This window comes from Pollachius pollachius, assembly GCF_949987615.1.
Source record: "Pollachius pollachius genome assembly, chromosome: 5".
NCBI classification, from domain to species: Eukaryota; Metazoa; Chordata; class Actinopteri; order Gadiformes; family Gadidae; genus Pollachius; species Pollachius pollachius.
Genome location: NC_136938.1, coordinates 17261861 through 17283077, shown reverse-complemented (window position 1 = coordinate 17283077; position 21217 = coordinate 17261861). Strand labels below are relative to the sequence as shown.

The following is a 21217-nucleotide window of genomic DNA, read 5'->3' as shown; positions in this document are numbered from 1 at the left end:
CACCTCTCACGTAGTAGGAGAGATGCTGCTTCAAGATGCTCGGGCCAGAACTTGTAATTGGCGATCGTCAGCGGAGTGCTGACGCTCTTGATTGCATATAATAATAACAGGGTTTGATGTAAGAAAAATGCATTAGGCCTACGCGCGTGTTGATTCACACACACTTTGATCCTGTTGTGTTGATGATACATATCTGCCTGTTCAAGGCTAAATTCGGCGATACTGGTTACATTTCTCCTTTAGAAAAACATAAAAATAAACCAGAGCTCATTGAAGCTACAAGCAGAAACAGACAGTTTGACTGGGGGTGGGAGTGGAGAGTGATGACTCATGAGTGCACAGAGGAGCCTCCTTCATCTTTTTTCAGGATCCAATCACTTCTTTGACCAGCTGTCACTCATTGCGATATTCTCACCAACCTTTATCTGCTATGGTATTATTTTTGATTGCATGGATAGGAGAAGCTTCGACTTAATGACCTCTACTAAGGTGTATGTGCATTGCATGTTTAGATCGAATAAAGGTCATGTATATCATATACTATATGCCAGTATAGCAGCATATATTTATAGCATATTTAGATTTTATGTTTTATGGCGCAGATGTTTTGAATGCAATATGCCTCAATCAAAAGCTCATTATTTAAATAATGAGGAATGAGCAAACCATACTCAAAAATGTGTTCCAACCTAAAATCGAATGCAAAAGCTTCAGAGACCAAAGCATGTCTAAACTAGTACCGATGCCTTGTGAGATGCCTTTATTTAAACTCTTGCAAAAAGATTTAACCCAGTGTTGAATAGAAAAGGAATGTTAGTATTTGTCCTAACTATGTAGCATTCCGTGGACAAAAGAGAGATTACTTCGACATACAGACAGGCCGCTTGAAACAGCCCTCTGGCACAGTTTGAAACCTATTCTATTTCATGTGTACTTTTAGCATGCATATTACTCCCAGACAAAATTGTCTGATAATTGTCCACTGCTTAAGGGTGGAGAAAAGGTCACAGTCATCGTCAATGATGACAAAATCCAATAACCTTTTGTCTTTTGTTGAGTTTCCCCACTTATCATATGCTATGTAGGAAAACCCAGCGAGCTTGGGCCTTACACGTATGACTTTTTAAATAATTACTTTTTTTACTTTTTTTTGGTGAAAGTTACTTGTTAAGCATGTTTTTCTCATTGTGTCACTTGTGTTTATTAGATGTTATATTAATTATGAGTATTTTTATTTAACATTTTCAAAAGTTGATGATAAACATGGAATCTTGTTGATGGCAAAAATCAAATGTTATTGTAGCCCATGCAAAGATGTGCATTTTTACCAAACATTCACATTGGGAATTCTAGTTTGAGCAGTGAGCCCAAAGTTTCCTCAAAGTTTTGAAGGTAAATACTCGGCACGCTAGAACTATGCCATCGTCATCGCCTTTAAATTCAGCTATCTAAAACATTCGCTCACAAGTCCAAATAGTATATATTTTTCCTCTGTGTCCTTGCATTTTGCAATGAACTTTGTGTGATGGAGGGAAACGTAAACCAAGCACCTACACCCTTTCCATGGCAACGGACGCGACAAGGAAAAGCGATCCGGTAGCCGTGTATCTGCCTCCCTAATGGTCTGTCTGTTAGTGTAACAAGATCTGTAAAAACTCCCCTCAGTGACATTTTAGATCCCTCACTGTAACTGACCTAGGCTGGGGAGACACTAGTAGGATTTAGATGAGTACTCGGCCCTCTCTCAGGTTCCTGTCCCCCTTTTCCTAATGAATTTAGCCATAATAACGCATCTAAGATGTAAGCCCTGGGTATTATGGCCCCGATCTGTCTCTTTTTCTGTTCCCCCATGAGCAGACTGAACCACCTCATCCATATGCATAAATGTATAAATCCACTAGTCACAAAGGAAAACGATTTGCTATATATATCATCTGCTATCAGTTAACCTAGTGGAGGCATGAGAACTATGACAGTTGTGTTTAAATGGAAATATCTAAGAATGCCTTGGGGTTGTTTGGTTTACTTTGGTTGAGTTTGGTGCTTTGCATTTTCCCTTTATGTTGTACTGCACCACTCTGACCACTCCTAACTCTTCTGTTCCCTCTGCTGGGAAAGGCAGATATTACACGTCCCATCCAGAAGACCTTAAAAACAGCTGTTTTCTTTTCATGTATGCATAATGGAGGAGCTATACATTTGATATTTTATAGATTATTTGGCTGCTTTGTTTTTTAGGATTTCCTGGTCACGATTCAGCTAGTAGTTAGAACTTTGCTGACACCCTTTGGTATGAAATATCAATGTGAATGACTCAATCCTAATGCCAATCAACTTTGCAAATGCCAAACCAAATGTAGCCAAAACCCTTTAGAGTTTGTTTTCTATCTGGTCATGGATATAACATTTCTCACACCCACCACTCTGTCAGGAACACAGACATATATTGCCCTTTATCTTGTGTTTTTATGTAAAGGATCTAGTCTTGGGTTGAGTGAGTGTTTTCTCGGGATAACATTTAATTTTTGCATTATGAGTACTATAAACATTCAATGCCGCCGGTACTCTTGGTATCTCTAAATTAATATTAATGTGAATGCTGCAAGTCTTTTCCCTTAATCTTAAGTATTTTCATATCGTCCATTTGGATTTGAGGTCTCTGTGATGCAACGTGAAAGATAAGCTCTTTGATCAGTTAGTCCTCAGTTAATGGATTATTTCCGGAATAATTTCTAAAAATAGAGAGCCGCACTACATCATGGTTGGGATATTGTTAGCTATATTAAATAGTTATGAAAGAATTTCAGAATTTCGATTTTTTTAATCTGGGCAGAATAGGAATTATCCTAAAACAGCGTTCACATATGGGAATGTGAACACTGTTTTCTTTGAAGAATACTGCAAATAAGTAAATTGCAATTTTCTCTCTTCAGGTGGCTTATGTCCACATTGAAGGTAAAGGCTTTCTTACTTTACTGTTTGTGTTGCTGTTGTATTTTCTTTTTCCTGTTTTGTATTGAACAGCACAACAGGCAAGTTCATTATGCGTGTGAGTCATCACACTAGCCCACACCCCCCCCCCCCATCTGCTGCTGTGCTGTGCGCTAGCAGGCAGAGGGAAACGCCATTGATCACTCCTTCCCTCACACATGCACGCACACACCCCACCTTCCACGTCACTATCGATTGACATGCTTAATGTTTTTGTGGGGAAATAGCAGGCATTTCCTATTGTGCAATTCCCATCTGTTGGCTGCCAGAGAGTTCAAATTGCTGTCAAAATAGCCTTGCATAAGTTTAAACAATTAGAAGCAGTTATTCCACCTTTTGTTGATGCCTGTAGACGATTATACCTGCCATATAATTCCAAGGAAAATTTTAGGTAAATCTTAAAGGGCTGCAGTTCACTGGTTTCGTATATCCTTGAGTTGTTCACATTTACATTCTAACAAGGATTTTCTGAATTCAATGTAAAGTGTCACAATCTAACCCTGTTGTGTCGAACCTGAAAATGCTATATGAATCAAAAGAGGAATTGATTAATTAAATGGAAGGAGGTTAATCGTCTAAGCAAGTTCTTCCCTATCCACCACACTTTCTATGGTCATGGTTAGCTAGTTAGTTTTTCCTCAGTTGGGGTCAGCTGCACTGACCACCGCAGGTGTTTAAGCCATGCCGATGCTGAACAACATATCACTTGTTTTTCTCCAGTGTACGTGATGAGGGAACTGGAAACAACTAGTGGTACTATGAATGTTTGGCATTCTGTCGTGTTGTTATTTATACGTCGCTCCTGCTTAGAATACCGACTTTCACATCAACCATGTTGCTTCAGGGTGTTGCTCTCAATATTCCCCTCTTTAGTCAGGCGAGCGTTGCCGCGACCACATTTAATGGTGACGGTGAGAAGCGGGTCACACTATGAGTACTTTGTTCCTGTGAGGACTGTCAGCTAAAGCTATTCAAGTACAACTCTCAAACGCGAACAAAAAGCTCCCAAAACACAAGTGATGTGCTCCAGTTGGGATCCTTCTTTGGTGCTTTGTGGGGCATCTGCTTCTCTGGATGTCTGGGTGGCCTTCGGTAGAGACATTGGTGGTACGGGGGCTGGAACTGGCTTTAATTTATTTAATGACATTTTTCTGTTAATTTGTTCCCTGTGTTATTTTTATTTACTGAATTAGGGGTCCTACTTGGTCTGTACTATGGTTAGTCAGACTGGGTCTGTGTCACAGCAGTGTCTGACTAACCAAAATACTCCATGACATGGATGATGTTCAACAATGTACAACTTTTAAACTTTGCGGGGATGCCTTCCCCTCTTTTTTTCCTTCTTTTACAGTAGCTGCTTAAATTTTACTTGCATTTACCTCGTCTACCACAATAGGATTCCCATCACTGGCCTATTGGTGTGCAGCAGAAACTCTTCTTGGAGTATGGTGATTGGGACATAAAACAGCTCACAGTGGATATAATGCATAACACAGCTAGCTAACCAACTAGAACTAAACACCTAGGGTGTGAGCCTCCATAAATCCTTGCTCTCTAAATATTCGTAGAAAATATTTAAGTTTTAATATTTTTATTAAGTCACTTCCAGATAATTAACATACAACATTTAACACACCAAACACCTGCAAAAAAGAACTGCCATTCATTCAAGGACACAGATTACAAAGTTATCATAGATTCATAGTTCCATGGCCTGTGTCTTAAACATATAGAGTTCAATGGTACTTTCCCAGACTGGGTCATTTTAGTTTAACGTGACTGTTGGGATGGATGGGTGTAATCCAGTCTCCACCATTAGGCTATAAATGCCTTCCTCCCATAAATAACGCTCACGACCATGGCAACAAAGGTGGTTGTCGGAGCCAAATTGCTTGCTCATGGATTCACCTTATATCGGATCACACAGTTAACATTGAGCATTTCATTCACATCTTCTACGCAGGTGGTCCTGGACATGACGTTTGGAGGCGGGGGTCACACCAAAGAAATACTGAATATGTATTCTGATGTAACGGTCCTGGCCCTAGATCGAGACCCTGTGGCATTCGGTTTGGCCCAGCAGCTAGCAAAGCAGTACAAGTAAGTTTCCTTATTTATACGATCCATCAAAGATACGTCATTTAATGTATCCCTAATAATATGATAGTGCAAACTCTGCACACAGCCTGTGGAAGCATCCACCCATCATAGTCACGCACACGTTATTTCTGGCCTCTGGTAAACATCCGTTTAGCTGCCAACCGTGTTGCAGTGAAACACATCTCCCTCACTTTTCTCGAACTCAATACGAATCCAAACACCCGTTAGTCGCACAATCCATTCTCAGCCGCTCCTCCGTCTTAAAGATTATCATACCCCCACGCACGCTGGTGGGCCCGGCGTGTCATTTGTCAGAAGCAACGGCCCACGACTGCAGCGTGAGGGAGATGCTGCCTCCCACTGAGAATCCATCAGATAGGAGTGGGCAGGAGGGAGGTAGGAAGGACAAACCCAAAGAAATTAGGGTAGAGCGAGGAAGAGAAGAAGGAGAGAGAATGGAGCATGAGCAAAAAAAAAAGAAACAGGGAAACACCAGGACACAATGTCTAATAAGGGAGAGAAAACCGTGTGTTGGTGCGTGCCTGTGCGTGTGCGTGCGTGGGCAAGGGAGGGAGGATGAAAATGAGATGATGGCGTGGGAAGGAATCCTTGTACGTAGATCTTGGGGAAACCTCTCTCAGGGGAATCTACTGGAGCTGCAAGAGGGAAGGAGCACAAACAGAGAGAGAGATGGGGGGAGAACAAGCATGGCATTCTGTTAGCCGCACTATACCCCCGTCCTAAAGCCTTTTGCACACCCACTCGTGATGTAAGTTAAGAGTTGCTGGAGAAATCTAGCAATTAGCCAATATTATTGGAAGCCTGAGTAAAAGACCTTGGCAACCCACACGCTGCACCCACACATCAAGGTTGGAGAGTTTTCTGCTTCCCTTCCTCCTTCCATGTTCTACAGAACACATTGGTAATGCATACTGTGTAGGAGCCTGTCCTTAGTCACTTGTAGTTAAATAGGTTGCAAAGAAAGAGACGTCTTTCTGGGAGAACCCAGCGCTTCAGTGCGTGAATGTAGATACTTGGTCTGTCTTGAAGTAGGTAAGTGTTTTGTATGTATTGATTTTTATTTCCACTGTGTGAATCCTTTTAGAACATCATACTGATCCCTGCCTTGATACTACCTCATGTATCAATGTAGACCTCACACATCAGGAAACAAACCTCACTTTATTCCTCTGCTCACATGTGGGCTCCTGTTTGGATTCATTATCATCTGGTAGTGAAGAAGAATGGAGTTGCAATGATGCACATAGCTCAGGATGACAATGTACATCTTCGAGATTTTAACAAGGTGAAGCCCCACTGCAACATTGTCTTTGCGTAATATCAATAAGCAGCAAACAAACAAAATCACTGCTACATACATTACTTAAATATAGAAATATTTTATGTTTGAGGCCAGCTTACCCTGCTACAGGAAGATGGGTAGCAACAGTGGCGCCAACCTAGCAACCACCAAACCTTTTGAGTTTATTCAGTAACATCTTAAAGTAATTTAAACGCCAACAAAAGTCCCAAAGAAACGCTCTGAATGATCTCACACTGACGGATGCTGCCTTGGGAGGGATTTCATTGGATGATGAAATGCCTGACGACATGTTAATAGCCCATGTTGCGTACTAGGTTCCAACATGTTTGACACACTCCATTGTAGTTACCACAGCACCCCAGCTATCTCCACAATGTCATCTGTACATTTTCCTATGTCTGAAACCTCTAAGTGCAGGCTAACACTTGAGCTAAACTACAACATAGTTGGTCCATAAGGATCCATTCAAGCACTTTATTTTTGCATTGTGTCTGGGACAGACATGAATGTACTTTCAACACCCAAGCACTAACCTTTGGTTAGCTGAAGGTGTTTTGGTTTAAAAAGAAAATGTGTGTACATTTTAAGTACATCACTTAAAATGAAGCTTCCCTAGAAGGTTGATTCAGGTTGACTAATTCCCAACCAAAATATAATTATTAGATGTTCTTCACCTTTTTTTGTAGATATTTTCATTACTGGCCCCCCTGTAGAAAACAATCAATCAGTATCTTGTCTTATGGTTCAGTGACGCAGGTAAAGGAAGTCAGCGGGTCAACAAGGGGAATATTTCAGGCTTGATTTGTGAAGAGGCAATGCGTCTTGTTGAATGAGCATGCACTCACACACATTCTGTTGTGAAGGCTGCCAATACTAGAATTGCTGGATTAGGACTTGTTTTGTGGAGAAAACCACAATACGTTTCTCCAGTTGGTCGTAATTATACATGGTGTGACCCGATTTTTTTAAAATATTCGCTTGCACTTGTTACCTTAGTATACATTGAATGGCATGTTGCAACTGTACCACCGTTCTTGTAACACTTTTGGCCTTGAACATTGTGAATAACAATTACAAAAAAGTTTCACATAACCTCAATGTCATGCCAACTCACCGGCGACCATATGGATATTGACAGGGTTCTTCATGAAGCATTCCTCAGTCAAAACCTACTTTTACTAGAACAAATCTCTCATGATAGGTTGTGGTGCTCGGGGTCAGAAAGTTTGGTTCCATACAGGAGGTGATTTCAACATTTGGTCATTTTATGTTTTTGAATGAACACATCCAACCTCTTATGGCCAAAGGCCAGACTTTGCATTATGATTCTCATTTTGGTTTTCTAATGATGTCAATGTTGTGGGTTGCGTCACCTATAAATAGATCCAAGCAAGATTTTCCTAGCAATTTTGAGCCCACTCTTGGACCTCAGCTCATACACTACTGAAACTTGTCCTATTTAATAATAAAAGGCCTTACATAAGACATTTATATCTCCAACCCTGTGTATAAGCCACATAAAGAAGTTAATAATTAAAAAATGTTATGTAACTGTTTTGCATATTTTTGAATCCTTCCGTGGCTTGGAAAAACATGATTTAGAGGAGGCTGCTGTGCGTAGCTTGTTTCTGGTATGTAGGCACTAATGTGGTACGTCGGCAAACAGCCACACTAATGACACATTTAATGGGAAAAGCCAACGGAGAAACCACTTATGAATCGAAATAAAATCCTATGTATTAACAGCACTTACATTTTGATTTTGAAATGTAGATTATATAAATGCCCTGTATATTGTGCTGACAGACCAATTTAAAATCGTATCTAATTTAATGTTATCCAGAATAACATTTTGACTCTTCCAGCTGAACCAAATATTCTATGTTTCTATTGCCGATTTGTATACATTTGTAAACATGCATACAATTTGATTTAAACGATTTGTGTTGTTGTATTTAGTTAAGTATAATCTCGATTATCCTCATTACTGAACATGGAGAGGGAAAGTTAAGTTTCTTCAGTTAATTCAACCAATAAGTAGTGTATTTAAGGTGTTAAATAATTACATAATGAAATAATGGATACAGCTGCATTTTTTATTTCAAACAACCTCATTCAATGGGAGCTCAGTTGAATTCCAATTCCTCACATTTTGAATGGCGAATTGAAATGTATGGCCTCACAGGGATTGCTAGTTTGTTCATATTTCAGTTGTAAATTATCCAATACTCAAAATTCACATTCTTTCTATATGTATTGCAAGGTCCACGCAGCAATAATACATCTTATGAAAATTATTTGCACTCAAGTGTCAGAATTGAATTTAAAACTGGTGGCAATTGAAAATGTTTCTTTTATTGCTGACTTCCCAGATGAAAGGACCTAAAGTGAACATTATTTTCTGCTGTGTATTCAAGAGAGAACCAAACTGTGAGTGTCGTTTGTATGGTAAACTGCAGATATACGTTCCTTTGGTGCTGTTGACAAGTCAATGCTGTCCATGTACACTTTATGATAAACAACATATCAAGCCTTTTTCCAGCTGTTTTGATCAACAGAACTTTGATTGTGGTCCTCACTGTTTTACATCCTCTGCCTCACCGTCTCTTACCAAAGGTTCCTATTCACACAAAGCTGGTAAGAAAAACAGAATGACATCAGCATTTGAATTTCTAATATCAGGAAGGAAATTAAATGAACGACACTCCCTCACCATTATGGTGTCTGTCAAAGTTGGCACCCATTGCACTCCTAACCATCCCTTGAACGGGGAATCCCTCTTTAATTTCCAAGCATACTTCTTTGATAATGAAGGGAGTTTTTTTCTTGCCCTTTAGGAAGATGGGCTAAGGTGGTGTCATAAAATTGTCCTTTGAAGTCCTTTGAGGCTGTAACTGTGATTAAGGGCCATACAAAAATTACTTGATTTACTTTTGACTTGATACAACTCAATGCCTGACAAAGTTGCCACAATAGAACTGTAGCTCTTTGAAGCAAATGTTGTGGTTGTAGGCTACACCTGCTCCATTTAATTCTCAAAACCCATTTAGAATGTGCCAAGGCAATAACAAAAGGTTCTGAGATGTTTGAAACCTACACAACTTACTTATGCAACTGCTAATATGGTCAGACTGTTTTTGCGGTAGACATCTGCCAAAACAGGTGTGTACTGTTTTTGCTGGTCACATCTTGCCATTGAAGTTTGATCAACTGACATTGGGTTGGCTTATTTTCATACAGCCAACCCAATGTATTTGTCCTTACTGACTGTAGCAAAATCAAATTGTCCTTCCTTTAATAACTCTCAAGACATGGATAAGGGAATCAAAACAAATAAACACAGTTTTAAACCAGAATCCCAGAAGACAAAATGCTCCAAAACTTTGACGTTAAGAGCTTTGTTTATAAACTGCCTCTGTGAACCAAAGGGACAAGTGTTCCAGGGAGGAGGTGGTGCCTCTGTTATGCAGCGTTTGAGAGGAAGGAGGAGGTAGAGAGGGATTGCGCATGTTATGGGGGAGTACGAGAAATCCTCTGCTATAGATTTTTCAACAAATAATGACTATGCAAGACGATGAATAAGAAAAAGCGAGGGAATAGGAAAGCCCTTGCAGCGTGGGTGAGATGCTCGCTTGCCCCTCTCTCTATCATCCGTGGGTGTAGAAATAGAGGACATGCCAGAGCCTGGCCTTGTGTAGAACACTGGCTTATTCTCCGATGGTTAAGGCTTTCCTGAAAGATGCGATGCACTAGGAAGGCAGTTCAAACCAAAATGTGTTGGGGGGGGGGGAACACTTCCCTTTTCCGGCTGGTAAAATAACCCAGGAAAAATGGAGGCGAATGGAAGGTCTTCATCAGCATCAGAATGGTGTTATATCTGGAGGATGATTTATCCTCATGATCGCTGCCGCACATAGAACTGTTGAACAGCCATGCCTCAGCCCAATACCCAGTGCACCACATACGCCCGCTTCCATTCCTTTAGGAAACACACAGTAAACAACATAAGCACATTATTGGCACCACTGCCACTTTATATGTATCGGAAGTCTTGTGTGTGTTGGATTTCGTAAGGGTGGAGGTGGGGTCACACATGGGGTCCTGACCTAAAGGTTAAAAAAGCGTGTTGCAGAGATCTGGTTCTCTGTGGTGGATATATGCGTGTCTCACTGCCACCATCATCTTTGTTCAGGATGTCTTTAAAGGTCACATGAAAAATGCATGAATGTGATTTGAGGATCTCAGCACCTGTGCACTGAGCCAGTACGGGGTCACTCGGAGACAGGAACTAGCTCAACAAGGAAGTCCCTGAGATATTAAAATATGCCTGGTAAATGAGCAGCAAGTGCATTTTATTAAAAAAAATAACGCTATAATCAGCATGTTGTGTTCTATTAATGTTACAGTCCCTCAGTATATATGTGAAATTAATGTGAATGATGAGTCATGCTTACCATTTTTGTGCTTGCAAAAAGCCTAAATAATAATTGCATTTTTTCTATATTCAGTGAGGCATATGTTGGAAATATAGTTTGTAAATAAATATAAATAAAGCACCTGGTAAAAATACATTGCTGTTTTGAAGGGGGTTCATATTGTAGTTATTGTTGGCCTCCCTCTTTTTCTTAAGCAACACATGGACTACAAATCTTTTATTTCTATTACTCTGGGAAGTGCAATTTGCAAAACATTTCCCAATTTTAAGCGTTGTTTTCAAAATTGTTATGATAATCCTGGTGTATTGCTTTGAAGTGACACACAGTTCCATGTGTCTGTGTTTCCACTGTGTATCTTCCTAGTGGTCGTCTCCAGCCCTTGCTGGGCCGGTTCAGCGAGCTTATTCTTCAGCAGGAGGTGAGGCCAGGTGGGGTGGACGTGGTGCTCCTTGATGCCGGTTGCTCCTCCATGCAGATGGACCAGGCCCAGAGAGGATTCTCTCTCAGCAGGGACGGCCCCCTGGACATGAGGATGGATGGAGACAGGCAAGTTCTATCTACGCAGGTCAATCAAATGAAAATTTATGTTTTTTAATTTTAATTTTTTTTTAAATTAAAGTGGTAATCTCAAAGAATTTTGGCATGCTCATGAAGGCCCTTTCATTAGCAGCATTACAATTGTTACAAACTGGTTGTCGGTGGCGACCCTGTTTGAAACTCTGCAAATGATTACAGCTTATCGTCAAAGATGTTGCCAAAGAGGACAAAACAGAAATCTACTTTTCCCACCTTCCATTACATTCCAAACAAGTGTTTGGGCAGCTCCCATAGCTGTGCATTGTTTTTTTCAACAAACAGAAGCAGCCCTAGCTTCTCCATTAGTGCCCACAAACAAACTAATGCACATTTTAAATTCTGCATTGACTTAGCACTGCGCATGCTCACGGACTAAGAGACTGAGGCACGCAGTTAGAATTCTGAGCTAAGAAGGTGGCTGCGTTTTAGGCAGTGTAATAATTATGAATTTCGAGCGCAGGGGAACATTTCAATAAGAGGCGAGGGTAAGTAAAAGAAGGGGTCTTCTCGGTTGTATTAATGTATATAGAATGAGACCATCAACTGAACTTACATTTCCCTTTCTACCCCCTTAGGCAGTTCAGTGCAACATTGAACTAACAAATATTGTCTTTTTCTTTGAAGTTACCTATCAAGTTCCACTCAGGCTGATTCACCTTGCAGTTCAGCACCAGCGCTAAAGACCCCAATATTCTTGGGACATAATCAAAATTGCCGTGTTCACACGGACAAAATCTAAATCAAAACCAAATCAAAGCGCCCCATTGGGCCTCTATTGCTGCAAGTACTCTGCACGACTGAACAAGTCAAATCTTCTCACACGCCCCGCCAATACACTACTGCATGCGATCGGTCAACAAGACCACGTGTGGCAGTAGCAGGTTGTTCGACAGCCAGAAGATTGCTGGTTTGAACCCCAGCTCCTCCTGGTTTAGTGTCGAGGTGTCCCTGAGCAAGACGCCTCACTCTAACTGCTCCAGTAGTTACAGTAGTAGGGTTTTCCCTCGAACGGTTGACGCGTGCAGTAGGTGTATGAATGTGTGTATGAATGGGAGAACGTGAGGTTCTAAGTGCTTTGAATTGCACAGGTTAGAAAAACGCTGTATAAAGGCAGTCCATTTAATGACTTTGATTTGTCTCACCGTGACTCACATCGTTGAACAGGAAATTCACACATTGCAGTGGCTATATTGTACCCACCGTGCTACAACAATAACCCCCCAACTGAACATGCCAATTTAAATTTCGTAAATGAGATAGTGCTATAATTACTGTAAGAAAGACAACCCTGGTTTGCCCTGTAGAGTTCCCTCATGTAGATCCAAAGGAGGCTTAGATTAAACCCACTAATCTAAAATCGTTATCACACCTGCATAGTGTGCTCTTTCTAAATGTTACTCTTACAAGGTTATTGCTAATGCAAAATAAAGAAAATGTATTTTTTTTGTATTAACATCATCTCTCTGGGACGGACAAACGGAGGCTCAGCCACATGATGCTATTTAATGGGACAAATGGCATAACGGCATGACTAACAGGAACCTGTTAGTAGTTCAAATATGAATGACCCATGCAATGTAACACATTAGCATGCTGACGTTGTGCCTTCTCTGTCAATTTGTCACAGCCAACCAATGCAAATGTAAGGATGCAGCGTTGGATAGACCTTTTGATGTCAAATGAAAATCGACATCTTCAGAACAGTGTGCAATACCAACCTCCCCGTTAAAGCGACCGCGTTGCTTTGTCTTCCGGGGGCATCGACTCCAGCGCGGCGGTGCCTGCTCAGGATTGATCTTTGTCAGCGAGGCCGTGACGTCGGAGCAACCTAATTGGGCTCCTGTGTGTGCGTAGGTATCCCGACACGCCGCGCGCTGCTGACGTTGTGAACGCGCTGGATCAGAAGTCCCTTGCGTCCATCCTCCTCGCGTACGGGGAGGAGAGACACGCCAGGAAGATCTCCTCGGCCATCGTGGAGGCGCGCAGCATCTGCCCCATCACGCGCACCCAGCAGCTGGCCAGCGTGGTGGCAGGTAGGCCACCACCACCACCAACACCACCACCGCCAGCACCACTCTCATCCCCACAGCCCCACAGCCCCCTCCCCTCCCCCACCACTGTCACCGCGTTCATTCATCCGTTCATCCCCACAGCCCCCCTCCCCTCCCCCACCACCGTCACCACATTGTTTCGCTCATTCATCCCCACACTATTCTCACAGCCCCGATCCACACAGCGTCCTCGCCTCCCCCACCACCGTCACCACATTTATTCATCCCCACAGCACTCTCATCCCTATCACCTTCACCATCGAAACCACCATTATCACGGCTTACTCACCTCCCCCTCCATCACCACCACTCAACTACAGACATCACCGCAGACTCCTCGGCACCACCACCACCATCAAAACACACGTTGCTCTCCAGCATCACATCCTCTGCCATCACCGTCACATTCATCCCAACGGCTTAATCACGGTTCCCAGGAAATCCACAATAAGAAGGGGCGGGGGGGAAGCCATTTGTCTGCAGCGACCCTCCATGTCCACATTCATGCTCCTTTTGACGGACCCACCCCCCCTCCCCTAAAATGAAACCAAACACATATACACTGTTCCTTTTAAGATGTGTTTTCTCTAGAGAGCTGAAAGGCGTGGCCCCTTGTAAACGGAGTATCTATAGACGCAATAGCTCTTCCATGCTACCTTTGCATTCCTTCCCTATCCATAGTTTCTCTTGATGGATTGCATCATTTGAAACTGTTCTCTCCCAACTATTTCATCTCGTCGTCACTCGCTACCCACGTATTTGCAAAAAAATAACAAGTACAAACACACACACACACACACACACACACACACACACACACACACACACACAAACAGACGGAAAAAAAGGGCAGTATTTATGTTCGCATCTCCGAGGGATTGCATTATTTTTCAAGAGACGTGTCTTGGTCTGCGAGCAGCAGTGAGAGTGAGATGTCCTCTCAGTAGTTGTTGCACATCGCGGTTCGTGCGTCACACGGGGAGAACAGGTGTGACTAAGGGCAGTTGTTTGATCTCTTTTGAAGAGCAAAGTGCTTCACCACAAATGTTTATTCCAATCAAATGGAGAGGTCCTGACTTGTGTAGGTCCCTGGGGTGTGTGTGCGTACCTGGGGTCTCTGAAGGTCCCTCGGGGTCTGCGCCTGGCTGCTATTGTGACACTGTTGCCTAGCGAAAGAAAGTGCGACAGTGAGAAACACCAACAGGATTTATTCCATAGTCATGTTTTTTGTTCTGCATACATCCTGTGGGGGAATTTAGAAAGATGCAAACCCTTTTTGTTAAATGTTTTAACTTCTTCAGATGTATACACCCACTGTTTTTCTACAGGTCAGTAGTAAACTAGTACCTAGATAATAATTCTTAGAGAGGGATGAGCTGGGATTACGTATGAGGGGTTGTCATGACGATGAGTGCTTGCAGGTATTGTCCATGGGCAACCTAAAGACGTCACATCAACACCATAACAGCAAACAAGCCTGCCTACACGACCATGAGTTGAGGTTACTTGCAAACAACATTCGAGAGACAAATTCACAATTCAATTCAAAAGATTGTTTCACTCTTTCAAGGTTCACCTTCCCTTCGTCTAAAAGATAAGGCCAACGATCTCTAAAGAATTGAACGTGTTATGGGTGCACAGAGTGCGGACATTGTCTCATGCCCGTCGAGAGCTTTGTAACACGCAGAGTCTGGACACACCTGCTTACAGTCCCTACAGCTCTGTCTCTGTCTCTCGCTCGACTATTTACATTTCCCTCTGCTAAATTACACCAATAACATGCTCAACCAAACATACGATGCACATCAAGGTTTGCCCAAGAGAATAAACAGCAGTCTCGATTGATGAATAGGTTTTTTGGATCGATACGGCATTCATGCCATTGCCATGCATTCAGCCAGCCACTGCTGCATAGGACGTTGCATCACAGTCAAGAATGAATCACATGGGACCAGAAGGAGGTAAACGTCTGAGAGTCTTTTCAGGCTTAACCTTTCTCCCCTGGTCCCAGGCTCTTACTGTGGGAGCTGTAAGGGATGAATTAGAGCGAGCACACAGAGTTACGCTACACCAGACCAGAGCTTGTCCTTGCCGGCCAAGCCTGGTATTGATTGCAGGGTGAGTCACACGGAGCGCTGTTGAGCGCAGGAGGAGAGAAATGCCACACTACTTAGTTTCTTTTTGTGGTTGTTTGTTGTTGTGCTTTCCGTTTGTATCCATCTCTGGATATTTCTTTAAAACAACCATCCGTGAGTTTTTCTTTCCCTCAATCTAGGTAGGAAGTGCCAACTGTGGAGAACACCCTGCTCCTGTCCGAGTCACACTTTTCGATTTTGACTTCATACAGTGATCTTGTGATGGATACGTGTGTTCAGTTGTCTTGAGTAATGTCAGCAACAGGTTACACACAATTCTAGTCAGTGAAATGTGGTTTGAAACGTGGTTGAAAAGAGCTTCCGGGAATTGGTTCTGTATTCAATGATGAATTAAAGGAGGGTGTTTTTTATGTAGTAGAACCACAGGAAACCTCATATATATATAGTCTAATTATGGGAGGTTTTCCTTCATGGCTAGTCTTGCTTAAACAGCAGCAATCATTGATTGTTTACACCCCTGCCTAAGTAAGTGCCAGGAATATTGAACCACGCAACAGTTTATATAAATATAAAACGTAGTTGCATAGTAATTGACATTGGATTTAAAAACTTCCCACACAAAGCAATGGGGTAATTTGTCAGCAGGCTGGAGAATGATTTATGTAGTATGCTAGTCTTTCTATCAGCCAGCAGAATTAATAAGCATAAAATATGTATGCCAATCAGACTTTGTAACTACATGCTTGGTGGAGCTTGAGTCTGCATAAAAAAAACACATGCTTGTATTTTTGCACTGTAGCCATAGCTATGGCCATAGGTGGTAATTAATGGAGTTACAACTACTATTCCCTAGTAGTATACAGTAAAAACTACTATTCACTAGTAGTTATGCATGATAACAAGTTGTACATGATTCCACAAGTGTAGATGTTTTTCCCATGGTTTGAAGTTCATTTTTAGTTCATACGGAGCGGTAGAAGCAAGACAACCCCCTTTCGGAGAATGTTCTAATATCCTGATTACCACGGACTCGGCGTCATGATCCGATCACAATTTTAATCAGGGCGCAATAAATAGCTCCAGTATTCTCAGGGGTGCTCCCTGTTCCTCTGTCTCCTCTCCCCGAAGGATCGTTCCCTAGCGCCGCTCTCTACGCGCGCAAGGACAAGCTGGAGCGCCCGTCCCACGTGGCCACCAAGACCTTCCAGGCTCTGCGCATCTTCGTCAATGACGAGATGAACGAGCTGCACGCGGGGCTGCGCGCCGCCCAGACGCTGCTGAGGCCCGGCGGCCGCCTGTGCGTGCTCACCTTCCACTCCCTGGAGGACCGCCTGGTGAAGCGCTTCCTCAGCGGGGGGGACATGGCCACGCTGGACCAGAGACACCCGGGCCAGAGGCTCCGGAGAGGGGCAGGGGAGAGGGAGGAGGAGGAGGAGGAGGAGGACATGGGGGGGACCCGGACGAAGAGGACGTCGCACTGGTCGCCGCTACAGAGAGGGGTCACAACACCAGGGAAGGAGGAGCTGGAGGAGAACCCTCGGGGTCGCTCCGCTAAGCTCCGCGCCGCGCTCAGATGCTAGGACATTATTTGGGACGGTTGTGTTGATAGGTGTTTTCAAACATTTCTCTGGTCGTAGTCATAGTTTTGTACCGCTAACCTCATGTGGCCATACTTTGGTCTTTATAAATTATTATAATATTAAAGACAATTCAATCAAATATGAAGATTTCGGTTTTTTTATTATTTTTTGTCTTGGTGAGTTTTATATTAAGCAAGTTAGACCGGATGGATGGAATCCGATTTGTAAAGCCTGCAATAGGTTCCTGCTAAATATTGAATTATATTAGTGCCTATGATTGAGGCTATGTTAATATGGTATATTATTCTACTATTTGCATGCTAACTCAATATGATTCAAAATTGTGCTTTTGGAATTCTCGAGTGACCACCTCACACCTACACAGACTGCTTTATATGGATTCATTTGCATATCTTCCTTGGCTCTCACAAGTGAATATATTGCAAAAAGGGTTAGTCTTTACTTTAAACGTACTGACTTTATTATTTTCAATTGAGATAACTGTGTGTTCTTCGTATTCCTCTCGATGAGCAATAGAGTCCAACTTCTACTGTACTGCATGAATCAGTAATGCCACAAAATACCAAGTGACGCAAGTGTCAGAATTGGTGATGAATGAGAAGGGTGACTGTTATGAAACATCTTCTCACTTTAACTTAAAGCAGACGATGTGATGAACTTTACTATTTTACTTTGACTAATTGTTATTGCTCCATTAAGACGATCAACACTTTTTTTTCTCTCTTTCTCTGCCTCCTTCATGACACTATAAATATACCCTACTTGTTACCTTGGAAACTAAACGACTGAGTAACATTTAACTGCATCTAAAAGTGTGCAGTGTTTTATGACAATCAACGTCAAATGCTTGTGCTTAATATTGTCCTTCTAGACATTGTCACGATGGTTGATACATAGTCATCGGAACTAAACTGTGCTATAATTTTGGTTGTAATTAAAGCATTTACTTTTGCTAAAAATGACAATTATATAGATTTCATTTAAATATTCACTTATCATATAATCGATAAAGGCTTTGGCTTATTGCTATTGATTTTCATGTAATGACTTATTAAAAAAAAATAGATCAGATCTTTTGACCCTGGACTTGATCCTGAACTTCTTTAGCAGATTGAAATCTTACCCTTGACTATAATATTTTCCTTGTGATAAATACTTCAAGCGTATATATTTTATTGAGGTCAAGAGAGCCAGATCAATGATTCTAAATCATTGTTACCTATGACTACAAGTTTTCAATTACCATGGAAACACAGGTGGCGGTTAATCTGAGAATGTTCTATTATTGTAAACTTTGAAGGTGCACCATGCAGATTATTGGTTTAAAATGTTTAAAAATGAACTAAATATACCTTGAACCTCAAATGAATCTACAGACCCATTAGCCAAATTGGCCACCAATTTAGCTAATTGGCGAAAAAAATAACTAAACTGTTACTGAAATGTAATTCTTTATTGTGTGGACAATAAGTCCCAGGAACCATGACCCTAACACCCTTAATAAGCCCATCGAGTGCACTCACCAAATATATGTGCCACAGATTCATGCTGTGTACAAATAAAGCATCCCTCCCCAATGGATGGATCCAGGTGTCCTACGTGTCTTGTTTGTCGCCATTAACCCGTGAACCATCCTCCACTGGAGGTCGCCCTGTCTGGTTTTTAACGGGTAGCTTGTGCTGGGACCACCAGCAGTCTTTTGGAGCCTAGACCAAACGAACCTATCCACCTTAGCACCTTAATCCCTGCCAGAGAATGTAAGTGTGAGACCTTTATGGATGCATTATATGCCTCTTTCCTCTTACCAATTTATTGAAGATCTCCTAGCCGTGGGGTTTCAAAGGAGAAAAGTTGGTTCTCCAACGGTACTCCCTTTCATCAATCCACTTTTTAGAGTGAGTACTGTTTTCAGGAAATGTAGGGATGCACATACCTATTGCACAATCCTTGACAGAAGTCTTGAGGATCTAATGTTGGACTGTTTTCCCAAACTGGTTCCGAATGATTCGGTCATTCTGAGCAGGTAACCTATCTTTACGCATCCAGCTTTCCCAAGAGCAGATTGCAGCCCGGCTAAGCAGGGAATGTATTTCTATAAAATGCTGATAGAATAACCACTCCTTTGGGAGTCTCATTAGGATCTCTGGTCACGTGGAACACCCGCCAGGCCTGCAGTACTGATCCATGAAAATGTGACGGTTTCACAGAGGTTACACAAAAAAACGACTTGCTGTAACCAAGGCGGCCGGCTTTTCGCAGCAGCAGTTCTGCTGTTTCCAACCAACGTTGTCCACAGTCATACGACAGCGTCTATGCTGCTTTTGAGTCTAAATATCATTATCATAGAGGCAATGTCTGTATGGTGCTGTCCACCCTGCTTGACAGGTAGGCCCAAGCACAAAACCGTGGCTCATTTCCAGTGTTGTCTAGTCCAAATTAATTAATGAATGAATAGTCTGCTGGACACCACCAACCTCTGGGGTGGTTTCAGACACACAAGTCTGCAATCGGGTCGAGACGGCTATGTGTATGAATATTCTCTCAAGCGTATAGCTTGTATTGCGCTCAGGAGTGCCACATCAATGATTATAGCTTGTTATTACCTACGACTAAAAGTTCTCAATTACCATGGAAACATAGGTAGCAGCCCATCTGAGAAAGTTATATTATTGTTAACTGTAATCAATGCATCAATTGACTGACGATACAAAGAACTGGAGGAGTTTATGGATAATATTGGAACACAGCTTAAAGTGAATGGAAGAAAGCACCGGGAGATTTTAATCATGAATAACAATTTACGGTGCACTATTTCAGACTTGGGGGTCTGATGTGTGTGTGTGTCTGTTTATGTTTATACTTATATGTGTGTATATATATATATATATATATATATATATATAATATATGTATGGATATAGTATATATGGCTATACATTTAACACACAGATAGCTGACAGATTATTGGCATTTCTAACAGATTCCAGAAACGTGTAACCCTTAAACCATACGTGCTTCAGCACCTTCAAACCTAAGAGAAGTATGGAGAGAAGCGTTGGCAGTGTCTTATGTCATCTCCTTGCCCTTTACCTTCCCTTGCCTTCATGCAGTATGACCGGATCATTAACAAGCATCCACCACAATACCTCTCAATCACTGTGTTTCCTCTGTATATTCTAGAAGAAGCTCACAGTCCTGCTGCAGAGGGGAGACGTGATGAGCCCATGGCTCCGGCTCCAAGTGCAGGAAGACTGCAGAGGTGTATGGTGGTTTTTATTTAGGTACGTAGGGGGGAAAAAAGAGGTAGGTACATACACACTCACGTTCCAGCTCCACGACTTTCTCCTGCTTGGCCCCGCCCCCTTATCCATCCCACGTCAAACTCTCACTCTCCGCCCAATTCTGCTGCTCCACCTGCTATAAAAAGAACTCTGGGTGAAAACATACTGAGGTCAAAGCTATTTGAATATATTTTGTGAATGACGCAAGGGCTTGGGTTCTCATGGGAAGCAGATTAAAGGCAGACATGAGACAGACTTCAGATAATAACATGGCAGCACAGACCAAGGCTTATGTGTCGTTTGCTGATTGCAATTTAAACTTCATTCTAGAAGCAATCTCCTGTTGGAATCCACCCAGAACTAGCATAAGGGACCGGCAATGCTGATAACAGGATAGTGAGGTGTGTATACGTGTGTATGTATGTACACACACACAGGCACACACAGAAGCACCATATATATCGTTCAATCCATCGTTCCATCCATCCATCCATCCATCCATCCATCCATCCATCTATCGAGAGAGAGAGAGATACGTATATATAGAACGATATCTATATGTAGATATATGTATATATAATTACATAATTAAAATATATATACAGATAGATTTTTGTCTATTCAAATATATATATATATATATATACATATGTATATATATATACATAGAAAGATATAGAAAGATATAGAAATATAGATCTATATCTATATATATAGATATATATTTGCAGCTAGCATTTCCAACCTGTATTTTCCAGAAG

The 21217-nt window shown here is 41.9% G+C and overlaps 1 protein-coding gene across 1 annotated transcript in view; it reads left to right on the top strand.

The window, feature by feature from the left end:
• The window catches only part of mettl15 (methyltransferase 15, mitochondrial 12S rRNA N4-cytidine), a 37190-nt gene extending 18502 nt beyond the window's left edge, over positions 1–18688 (top strand). The window contains exons 3-6 of the mRNA XM_079737407.1: positions 4955–5091; positions 11215–11397; positions 13282–13460; positions 16703–18688. Of these exons, the coding sequence (XP_079593533.1) occupies positions 4955–5091; positions 11215–11397; positions 13282–13460; positions 16703–17154 (951 nt within the window). The 3' untranslated portion in view covers positions 17155–18688. The remainder of the gene's footprint in view (positions 1–4954; positions 5092–11214; positions 11398–13281; positions 13461–16702) is intronic.
• The last annotated feature ends 2529 nt before the right edge of the window (positions 18689–21217 follow it).